At 32.4% G+C, this 12108-nt stretch overlaps 2 protein-coding genes and 1 pseudogene across 2 annotated transcripts; all 3 read left to right on the top strand.

Annotated features, from left to right (window-relative positions):
- Positions 1–6601: 6601 nt before the first annotated feature.
- On the top strand, positions 6602–7292 carry LOC105171596 (nuclear transcription factor Y subunit B-1 pseudogene; annotated as a pseudogene).
- A 737-nt stretch (positions 7293–8029) lies between these two features.
- LOC105171500 (F-box/kelch-repeat protein At3g06240-like) lies at positions 8030–10298 on the top strand. The gene has a single exon (XM_011092640.3). The coding sequence runs from the start codon at positions 8224–8226 to the stop codon at positions 9286–9288; it is 1065 nt and encodes a 354-aa protein (XP_011090942.1). The 5' UTR covers positions 8030–8223; the 3' UTR covers positions 9289–10298.
- On the top strand, positions 9554–10039 carry LOC110012692 (F-box/kelch-repeat protein At3g06240). Its single transcript, XM_020697225.1, has one exon. It carries the CDS (start codon positions 9554–9556, stop codon positions 10037–10039), a length of 486 nt encoding a protein of 161 aa, XP_020552884.1.
- Positions 10299–12108: the final 1810 nt, after the last annotated feature.

Raw genomic sequence — 12108 nt, 5'->3', positions numbered from 1 at the left:
ATATAAATATTTAGTATTTACAATTTAATCAATTTTATTTAATAAATAATAATTTATCATTTTTATTTAAAAAAAGGTTTTTAAGTCAATTAAATATCATAGAAAATTAATAAAAAAATTAAGTTTATGAACACCTTACGAGAGTATACCTAATTATATTGTACGTACAGCTCGCGGAAAGTGTTTGTGTAATGTGTTTTAGGGGATATTTGTGTAAAATTTTATCATAAATTATAATATGTACTTGTAATTACAATTACAATATCAATGAGTGTACTTAAAATTTTAAAAAATATATATAAAATATTTACATAATTAAATCTAATTCCAGGGGAGTATAAGAATAATTTATCTATTAAAAAATAATATGTATATGATTGGTTATTTAGGGGAGAAAATGAGTGAGGAATTGTAGGCCCCACACACTACTATTACTTATCCCACCGCGAGAGCCATAAACGCGCCCCTATTGCGACTAAGAGATACAAGAAAAGTATCAAATCACCATATCGCTATTATATAATACACCAAAAATAATATTTTAGAAAACAAAAAAAGAAATAAATGAATTTGGCATCATAATTTTAAGGGATAACTATCAGGTTTAATGTAATTATATTTAAAAAATTACATTTAGTATCTCTGATGTTAGGTCTTTTCTGTAGTCAAAATTTACGAAATTTGATGATATTAATAAAAAATTGAATGAAAATCGATATTTACCATCGATTAACTTATTACTAACTTATTGCAGGTCAAATAGAGCTTTTATGACTAGACTGCCCTTATAATGGTAAAGATAAACCTCCTCACATCCATTAACGTTTGAAGATGTAGACAGATAATTTGGGCATAATTTTTTTTTATATACAAAAATTAACAATAAATCAATCGAGGTAAGTATGATTTTTTTTTTTGTGAACATCATCAAATTTGGTGAATTTTGACTAATAAAACAACTTATTTATTAGATAAAAACAAACTCATAAACACATGATGTAATCTTTCAACTACACGAGGTCTATGCGTACTTATATCTAACATCAAAAAAGGAGAATGTAATTATCGCTAATTTTAATTGAACTATTATGTATTGTATTTCAAGAAACTCCACTCCATCCTATTTTCTTCAGCAATATATATACATATACATATATATATATATATATTTAAACCAATTATTTCTTCTTTTTTTTTAAAAAAAAAATTCCTATTTTCTTGGAAGTACAATTTCTATATTTTGACATGGCCTATGATGATATTTACATAATTTATTGTGTAATATAAAAGGGGTAGAATATAATTATTTATTTAGTTGGTATTATAATTTGGAGGGGTGGACCAAAATTGGGTTGACCAGAAAATTCTAAATTAGGTGAAGCTGACTCCAATTAATGCCAACCTTTATTTTATATATATATATGTTACTGCAACTTTTATTTTATTAGAGACCTCCAAATTAGCAAATATATATCAATAATGTCTTAGTCTAATAGTTGGAATTAAATCAAATATTTCATGAACAAATTTGAAATTATAAATTCAATTTCTATTAAACATGAGAGTTTACTATTCTAAATTTATTAATTGAATCGATGTAATATTTAAAACTTTCGCATATATATATATATATATGTGTGCGCGCGTGCGCATGTCTGTGTGTGTGAGTTTGCCCAAATGCAATTCGCAACAATTATTGAAAATAGATTATGTTAACACTCCTCAATGTTAGGTAACAAAATTATCATTGCACATTTTTTAAAATTGTAATTGTAATTACAAATTCGTCCTCTATTCAAGACAAAATTTACACAAACAACGTCATATGTAATTTTACAAATATCAAAAGGTATTTATGTAGGTGGGCTTAATTATAAATAATAATAATTAATATAATTCACTCAATTATTAATTAATAATGTCTAATACCAAGCCGCCAAACACATGTTCTGAATATTGAAGTTTGAACTGCTGATTTTATTTTCTTTTTGATAATTCAAGGTGGAAAATTATGTTTGATTTTAAGTTCATTAAATCAGAATTTTTATTTTCATTTCCAATATTTTATTCTCTAACCTTTTTTTATTTTTTCTCTCCAGTTTTCTTTTCTTTTTTTTTTTGTTATATATACGAAAAAAATTAACTGGATTGGTGTAGAGCAGCCCATTTGTTCATTAAATGGACTACCCAAAAGATGAGCCCACGAACCATTAAGTAGTATCAGTTAGCCCAATAGCAGAAATCTGGTGAAGCTCAGCAATCCGGGTTAAGATCCAGTTGAAATGGGATGGTCCGAGTTTCATTCGGGTCTAAAGCATGGAGCTTTTAACATGTATCACGGATATGTGATTATTTTAGTTTATTTATGTCCAACATTATTCTAGATGATTCTAGGTCTGCAGAGTAAGATTGGGGCTATATACTATTAACATCTTTGGGCATTAAACTACATCAAGACCCATGAATATTTTAGAGTACCCATACCCATGGGTATTTTAGGGTATTAGATCCTACCTGTATCCATTCATTTAATTTCATGGGTCTGGGATAGGGTAGAGTCTCTTACCCATTGAGTAGGGCAGGGTATGTATATGAGTATAAAGGTTATTTTTTGGGTATGAGTAGGATAATACCCTATCCATTGACAAGTCTAATTAGAGCATAGGCTCAATAAAACTATCACTAGTGTTGATGGACTTTCAATCAGTGCCGACTTTGTTAATCAAGGTAAACGGTATGTTGCATTAAAATCCTTACAAAATGCTACCAGACAAGAATTTGTGAAGAAAAAAGATAGACTACTAAAGCTAGAAAGAGCACATGATGTTAAATATATAAAGTTTTTTGTCAGCATTAGTGACGAATTGATGTTGATTTTTTTTAATGCAAAACAAATTATAGTACGTGATATGATATCATTATAATGATATTTTTTTTGCAAGTAATTTTATATTTAATTTGATGAAGAATTACAATGACATTTATTTTATACATGGTCATATCATTTTAAAATTTTATATATATATATTTTTTTTTCAAGTAAATATGATTATAATACATTAAGTAAGCATTTTATCGAAGAATAATATATGAACTTGGTATTTTCAATTTTACCCCATTTTAATTGAATATTCCATCTATCATAATTTATATTCCGTTAAGTCTAACGGTGAAAAACATGAACTGGGACAAATTTAAAATACAAGAAACTACTCAAAAGTTGAGGGATTAAAATGAGATAAGAAGAAGAGATGAGGGACTAACAATGAGATTTGACCAATTATTACTATACCAAAGTAATAATTTAGGTCATTAACAAAAATGATTGCATGATTACTACTAATATCAATTATATTTGTTGACCATTATAACTATGTTGCTTCATTAATATTTTTTTTTTCATCAATAACTACCACTTTTCCTAACTACACTACTATCATTAAGATATCATTGCTATTGTACTCTCCTCTGTATTATACTTTACCCACTGTTCAATAAAGAAATCGACAGATATTACAAGTCGCTAAAAATATCATATAGTATTTGACAGAAACAACATATGCATGACACGAGCTTCGTCAAGTCCTGAGGGGAAATAATGTTGTTTTCACCATAAATTTAACAGAATCAGGACTTGTGATTAAAATTATAATTTTTTTGAAATTATGAAATATAATATAGTGAATTAAAAATAATAAGATCAAAATCATAAAAAATTAACTTATGAGACGTAAAATATAATTTTCCACGCCCAGGTAAACCAACTAATAGTTGGTCTCCGATTAAGGGGAATCTGGTTAGTAGGAGTGGAGAAACCCTAGTTGACAAAATTGCAGGAATATTTTAATTTGAGATCAAATTAGTTAATAAATAAATAAAAATAAAAAAACAATGGAATCTTCACAAATGAAGGGTTTGTGGGACCCTAGAATATTCTTAATGATTCTCAAGTATTGGCTAATTTTAATTTGAATAATGTTTTGTATTTCAAGGCTTCTTGTCCTTTATTACATACATTGACTAAAATAATTTAGAAGATGGTGTGGATCAGACAAAAAGAGGACTACCAAGTTGATAAAAAATATATACTAATAATTAATCTTGATTTAGGTATATATATGTATTTATGTATGTATGTATGTATGTGTATGCACACATTGATGTAGGTGGGTTGGGACAAAACTCATTGAGAAACATGCATGTGTCTTTTCTTTTGATTTTGTGTGTGGTTGGGTTGAATAGTTATATATATAATCAAGTAACAAACCCTTGTAGCCAATGAGATGATCTGTCCTGCATCTTTGGAACACATATCAAACTATGGATTCATCATGTCATATAGATACATGTCCAAAACAAGACATGGAATTTGAAAATTAGTGTGTCCACTTGCAAACTAACAAATCCATGTAATAATCAAATGGGGTTCATGAGTTATATATTAAGAAATATGGGTTCTATATATATACTAATTTTACTTCCTCATCATAATGGTAACAAACACTTTTTTTCCATGATTTTGTCAACTCTTTTAAGAAACTAAAAAATAATTTTATTTTATTTTTTGGCAAGGGTTAATTGCATAAATAGTATAAAAAATGTACAATAATAGTCCTATTAATTCCATGCTATTTTCCAAATTCTATATAAGATTGAAGCCTGCAAGTTAGTTGGCAAGTCCTCGCTAAGAATTCTGTGCGAACCACGCTCCAGGCAGCCTTGAAGAATCCGGATAAAAACTCATCCGCTCCAGGGGATTTGTCTTCTGCTAATAAGAGATGTTCTGGACTAGAGCTGACATCTGAGATGGTGTGTAGCACCCCTCAATGACACTATGACTAGTATCTCTCCCAAACATCATACTTAAAGTAAACTCCACTCATACGTGTCATTGCACACAATCCAATCCTTGCTAAATATGCATAACAAGCACCTTAAAGTAAATTATTATAATTAATTCATAGTTCATCCACAATCTAAACTCGTATTTAAAAATTTTCAAAATGTAGTTTCTATTATACTATCGAGTGAAGAGAAAAACTGCATATTAACCTAGGCTTCCATCGGTAGAGATCTATACCTGAAAAAAAAAATATTAGAAGAGGAGTGAGCCTCCAACTCGGTAAGCAAATAACCAGCGCTATCTATAGATGTACATCAAATATAATCCAAACAAGCTAAAGTGAGCAGTATATGTAGAATATAATCAATTTAATTTCTTAATATCAATAACTTTATTATATAACACAACCAACTTTTTTAATATCAATTGAACTCCTCTTTTCCTAGTCTACCAATATTTTATTTATTAATTATTATATTTTTTGTAGTGGGATGAAAGTTAGTGTAATACTCTTTTTTTAAGTTTACAACGTTTGTTATAATTATCAATCCCGCAGTTCGTCAGAATTTGATGTACAAGCATCGTACTACATCAATACTCATCGTATCTGACATGCTCTCGAACACGTAATAGGTGACATGGCTCACAGCCTTTGAGGGTTCTCACAAGACAAAATTAACTAATATGATGGATCATTAGCAAAATCTTTATAATTAGCACTAGTTAGGACAAAATCTTAACTAAAAACTGAGGAATCAAGATTGTTGTGTCCCACTTGGAGGTAGTGGATGCGAAGCTGGAGATATCCAGCAAACATCCATGATAGGGAATCCTAAATCAGGATCTGCAGATCCAATAGCAGGAGATGCAACAAATATTTGGAAAATCGTGTGACTCATGATGGATGCAAAATATTAGAGCTTTAACGTGTCAAAAGGACCCCGTCAGCTTCCGTTGCCGCACCCTATATATACTTAGCTAGATTCACCCCCAATTAAAAGCAGCATGCATGCCACACAATGTTGTGACATGTCTCACCCTTCAAACCATTTCAATAATTAATTTACTAAGTGGGTGTTTGCTTAAATTTATTCGAAACTTTCTATATATATAAATTCATACAATATATTTAATGGGATGTCCATTAAATAGCTTATAAAATATTAAATTTCATTAATTTTTTAGATGTTATAATAAAATAAGATCGTGAATCTTATAAGATACGTATTATTATCAAGTGATTGAAAAACTTAAAGAAATTTGTTTAATTTTTTTGAAATAAGTTAGAAATTCTTTGCTTTGTTTAAAGAAGTTTATAAGTATTTAATATCTTATTTTGAATTTTATAACTTATTTTTGTAAAAAAAATACGAAATACTTATAATATTTTTAAAATTTTAAATATCATATAAGATGTTTTAATAAAGTTGGTTTATTTCGGACAAAATTATACTTTTAGTCCCATATATAGAAGAGTAGGTTTAACCCTTTTAATCTTGAATATCTTATTTTATAAAACTAAAAATGTTATTTTTTGCGGTATATTTCGCTATCCTATAATAACTTTACTTTGATAACTCAACATTCCAATGCTTCAAAGCATCATGACATATGCCACTACTTTTAACAATAAAGACACATGCAACATGACATGGATGTACATACCTATACATACACAGAAACCACAAACACACGCTCAAACACACACACACACATATACATATATATATATATATACATCGTGCAGGTTGACCAATATCATATACATTAGTTTCCATGTCTGATTCAAACAAGAGCCTCAACTCCCCCAAGCCCATATTCTCCTTGAACATGGTTGATAACTCAGAAGCCGGCCCTTCAAATGAGCAAGACAGATTGCTGCCAATAGCCAACGTTGGGAGGATCATGAAGCAGATTCTGCCTCCCAATGCAAAGATCTCCAAAGAAGCCAAAGAAACTATGCAAGAATGTGTGTCTGAATTCATAGGCTTCGTCACAAGCGAAGCATCGGAGAAGTGTCGAAAGGAGAGGCGGAAAACGGTGAACGGCGACGATATTTGCTGGGCGATGGGGACTCTAGGATTCGATGACTATGCTGCTCCCTTGATGAGGTACTTGAATAGGTATAGAGAGGTTGAAGGGGACAAAGTCAATCAAAATAGGGCTAGTAATAGTGAAGAGATGGAGGAGATCAACTGCTTCTCGTATACAAGTAATAAACCACAAAAGGAATCAGGCTGAGACATGATGAAAAATCTGCAGATTGTATGTTGCATGAAAACAAGGAATTACTGTTCATTTTAAAGTGTTGCAGTTTCTGGGCTTTTACTGATTTTGAGTATGTAGGGTGGTTGTATGTGGAGGAGGTTTCTCTTAATTTCACAATCTTCCCCCCTTTGGCATATGGTTTGAGTACTTTGATATATTATTTGCTCAAGTCATTGATGAATCTAGTTCTTGAATCTTGCTATTTTCATGTAGCAGTTAATTAGTCATATATAATACATATCCCCTAATGGAATTGCTCATTTGCTTGTGTAAAATAGAGGGTAGATGAACTTGCCAGAGGAATTGGGCTGAAAATAAGCTGATTTTTGCATCAGATTAACAAAGAGTTGCATATTAAAACTCCAGAAAATGCATGAGATTCTTGTTTTTTCTTTGTTCTCTTCTCCAAATGGGAAGAAGCTTAATAGTTTCGCAGTTTCTGGGCTTTGTTCATTACTGAGTAGGCATCTTGTTAATATACTCCACCTCCTCCTCCAACAGATACTATGCAGGTTTGAATCAATTTTATCACACAAGTGATGAATCTTGAATTTGCAGCAACTGGAAGTTCATCAAGATTCTTAACTTTTGTCATTACTTGACATGATTCTTAACTTATTGTCTGGAATTGAGAGATTAGCAGAATACCATCTCCATTCCCAATCCTTGTTTCTCCTCCACCAGGCAGCAAGCTCCATCTAAATTCAGGCAACTTCCAAGAATATGTTTCTTTGCTTAGTTAATCCATCCGATATATATGAAGAAGATGGTAAAAATATGATTCAAGAAAGGGCGATTAGCACATATCTGATTTGTGATTTGACATCTAAATGGATTGTATACATCGCTGTAATAACATCATTTCTTCATTGGTTGAACCATCTTCCATGAATAAGTTTCTTACTTGATTTGCAAAGATCTTAAAAAATTAGTGAGGGCGTGTATATAAGCATGCCTAATATAGTAAACAAAGTACCGAGCTGTCAGTGTGGCATTGGACTGGACTTTGGCAACAGATGCATCTACCACACCAACATCTCAATTTGGTCAAACAATCGAAGCCCGTTTGTCCCTCTCTCAATTCTCAAAAACCCTGCTGAATTTGGGTAGAAATGGAGGCCGGCGACCTCCCCCAAGAAATCTTGATCGACATTTTCTCACGCCTCCCACCAAAATCCGTAGGCAAGTGCAGGTGCTTAGCAAAATTATGGCGCAAGCTACTTTCCACCCCTCAGTTCATCAAATCCCACCTCACTCGCAAAACCCACCAAGAAGATCTCATTCTCATCACCCCATCTCACTCCGTCCACTCAATCTCCACCATCAAAGACGACGCCATTTCGAGGAAGCTCGAATTGCCTGGGGATTGGACTGAGGTCGTGGGCTCATGTGATGGCTTGGTTTTGTTGGTAAATGAGGATTACGAGAAGTTTTTGGTGAATCCCATTACTCTGCAGCAGATCAAAGTACCAAATTCGCCTCTGGCTTTGAATAGGAGGGAGAGTTTCAGCATGCATGGATTTGGATACGATATTTCCAGCGATGATTATAAGCTTGTCACGCTGTCTTACTATAACACTGACAATGAATACGAGCCAGACTGTGTTGATACATTTGTGGATGTGTATTCTGTGAAAATGGGTGTTTGGAAACGGGTCGACAGTTCTCCCTATGATCATGCTGTTCCTGAACTTTCTCCGGGTGCTTTTGTGAATGGGGCTATCCATTGGCTGGCTAGTAGTAGAGAACCAGGCTATCCGTCTGTTGTTGCTGCTTTCAATTTGGCTGACGAAGTGTTTGTTGAAATTCCTGCTCCAAGTGGTGTTGATGTGCAGAACTTTGTTTTCAACAAGCTTGTGGTTCTTGGGGGGTGTCTTTGCATGATAGATACTCGAGGAAATGGCCCAACGGATATTTGGATTATGAAAGAGTATGGTTTGGTAGATTCTTGGACAAAATTCAGCATTCAAGGTGATTACGGGTGGGATATAGTTAAACCTATATGTTTAATTGGGGACGAGGAAGTCGTGTTGGTAACTGAAGGGGAGACATTGGTTGTGTATAATCGGAGAGAGGGAACGTTGAGGGACATGGTTGTCGATGGAGCACCGGCTGTGGCTATAGACGGAGGCACCTTCGTGGAGAGCCTCGTCTCCCCTGCTTTCATCGGTGCCTAAGACCGAACCGCAACCTTTTGTTAAACTTGATAAGAAAGTGTCACCTCTGGCTTTGAAGAGGAAGGAGAGTTTCGGTATGCATGGATTTGAATACGATAGTTCTAGCGATGATTATAAGGTTGTCACGCTATCTCTCTATGATACTGACAATGAGCACCGCTCAAATGATACATTTATGGATGTGTAGTCTATGAAAATGGGTGTTTGGAAACGGGTTGACAGTTCTCCGAACGATCATGCTGTTGCTCGACTTCCTCATTGACCTATGTACAAAAAAACATTGTCTCCAGGGGTTTTTGTGGATGGGGCTATCCATTGGCTGGCTCGTAGCAGAAAACCGGGTTCTCCGTCTGTTATTGCTGCTTTCAGTTTAGCCCACGAAGTGTTTGTTGAAATTCCTGCCCCTCGTGGTGTTGATGTGCATATGTTTGTCTTTAAGAAGCTTCTGGTTCTTGGTGGGTGTCTTTGCTTGATAAATGCTCGAGAAAATGACCCAATGGATGTTTGGACTATGAAAGAGTATGGTTTGGGAGAGTCTTGGACAAAATTCAGTATTGATTATGAGTGGGATTTAGTTAAGCCTTTATGTTTGATGGGGGACGAAGAAGTTGTGCTGGTAACTCATTTTCGTAAATTGTTTGTGTACAATCGGAGGGAGGGAACTTTCAGGGACATGGTTGCGACACTCCGGCTGCTGCACCTTCATGGGGACCCTTGTCTCCCCTGCTCTCACGGCCCTAAAAGTGGTTAAACTGAAAGTGAAAACCGAGAAAGTGTAGTTATGTAAATCCCTTTGATGTTGTGATAGTAGTATCTTTTGATCCTTTGTGAATGTAGTTGTTTCTTCTTACCCTTTTGCTAGCAAGCTCATGCTATGAGTGCTTGTGAAGTTGGACCTCATGCATGACAAATTAGATCCAGTGGTCATCTTTTCCAGAAGTTGGTTGTTTATTCTTGGTGTATGTAAAGTGAAGGATCAATGTGGTAAATGCAATATTTTTGTGTTTGTAGCCTTGTACTTCCGATGGAAATTTTTATCCAAATTAGGTTTTGCAGCTGTTGGAGGTGGGAGTTCGCGGAGGGGGTGGTAGGGGTGTTCACAATTTGGTTAAATCAGTCGAACTGAATCGAATTGAAAATCCATTTCTTAAATAAAAAAAAACAAACCGAGTTCGGTTTTAACCAAACAGAATCAAGCATATTTGGTTTGATTTTCAATTTTCAAAAATAGTTAATCGAATTTTCGATTAATCAAACTGAACATCCCTAATTGTTGGTGTGGCGATCATTATGAGGGATTGTTTGACATTAAGGTGAACGTAGTGCTTGCAGCAAGACTAGCGGCCGACATGGCTGAGGATGTAGTATATTGGAGAAAATTTGTTGTCTGAATCAAGTTTTTGGTCAATTTAAATTAATTACAAAATAAGTGTATCATATTTACGATGTGATTGGTCACTTTTTCTGAACTGTACACCGATCACACGACAAAGTGTATTGCATTTGTCATATAATTGATTCAAGTTTGATCAGATTAAGTCCAAACTAAAATTTCTTATATTGGAAGGAAGTAAGATTCTATATTTAAATGAATCCATAAATTGAATTTGCAATCAATGATTTTTCTTGGCAACTACCATTAAATTGAGCTTTTCAATTATTCAAAACCTTTAGGAATTATAAGACAAACACTGACATTCAATTGCATGTTGTTGGCATTCAATTACATTCTTACCACTTCATTAATAAATCATGCCACGATAATAAAAATTGCACCATCATTAACTCTCTGTCTTTGCCATTTAGGGCAAAACTCCTTTTGTTTTAATTTTAATAATTTAGTGGGTTTTGTATATTCTTAATTACATTAAAGACATACCCATCCAAGTAATTAACCTCAATTCTTGTCATTGTCTTTAAGTCACAACAACAAATTCTTGAACCCTAATTTAAGTCACGAATTTTCACTTCATTCAATCATCAATTTATAATTTTCAATTCTATATTTCCTTTATATATTCATACTACTATTATAATATTTCTTGATTTTTATTCGAGCTCGAATGACACGAGAATAATTAAAGAAAATACGGTATAATTATTTTAAATTTCTAAATTGTTATAATAAATATAAATTATATTATACTTTTTTATTCGATAATATGTTTGTTTGGTCTTGCGATGGAATGAGTCAAATTTGCAATTTTTAAAACAAATTTATACTATTTGGCTGATTTATTTATAATCACTTTTAGAATTAAATTCAACCAAATTAATGATAACTTTTAGTGGGCTGCAATTAATTTACATATAGTTACCCATTACTCCTCATAAAATAACTTTTTAATTCCATTATTGACCTTAAAATAGGAAGTTCAATGATCATTTGCATTTGTATAATTAATTGGGATATTTTTTTTTCTTTATGAACTTTAATATTTTATTAAATGTTTTAGGTAAAAATCATAGTGAGTTATTCTAACATTTATCATAACTACGAGTATTTCCCTGAAATTAGCAATACTCTTGATATTTGATGAATTTATGTCATTCTTGGATGCAATATGTAATTTATCAATTTTATCATGTTCGTATTATTTTATTTTTAATTTTAGATAAAAAAATTATAGAAAAAAATAGTAAAAATATTATTCACTTTGTTTGTAATTAGGAATATTGATAATGTCTTAAAAATAAAAAGATATTATAATATTTCAAGTCTCATGAGAGATCGTTGTAATTTAAAGTATGTTTAGTTGGAGTGAAAAGTGAATGTATTTTAGATGTGAAAGTAAAATGGAATGTATAAAAGATAATTTG

The sequence above is a fragment of the Sesamum indicum genome, linkage group LG10 (genome assembly GCF_026168435.1).
Source record: "Sesamum indicum cultivar Baizhima isolate 11 linkage group LG10, ASM2616843v1, whole genome shotgun sequence".
NCBI lineage: Eukaryota > Viridiplantae > Streptophyta > Magnoliopsida > Lamiales > Pedaliaceae > Sesamum > Sesamum indicum.
This window is presented reverse-complemented; position numbering and strand designations above follow the sequence as displayed.

Bases quoted from the DNA above. Each gene is read 5' to 3' on its own strand.
- LOC105171500 (XM_011092640.3), top strand. From the start codon at position 8,224: ATGGAGGCCGGCGACCTCCCCCAAGAAATCTTGATCGACATTTTCTCA.
- LOC110012692 (XM_020697225.1), top strand. From the start codon at position 9,554: ATGTACAAAAAAACATTGTCTCCAGGGGTTTTTGTGGATGGGGCTATC.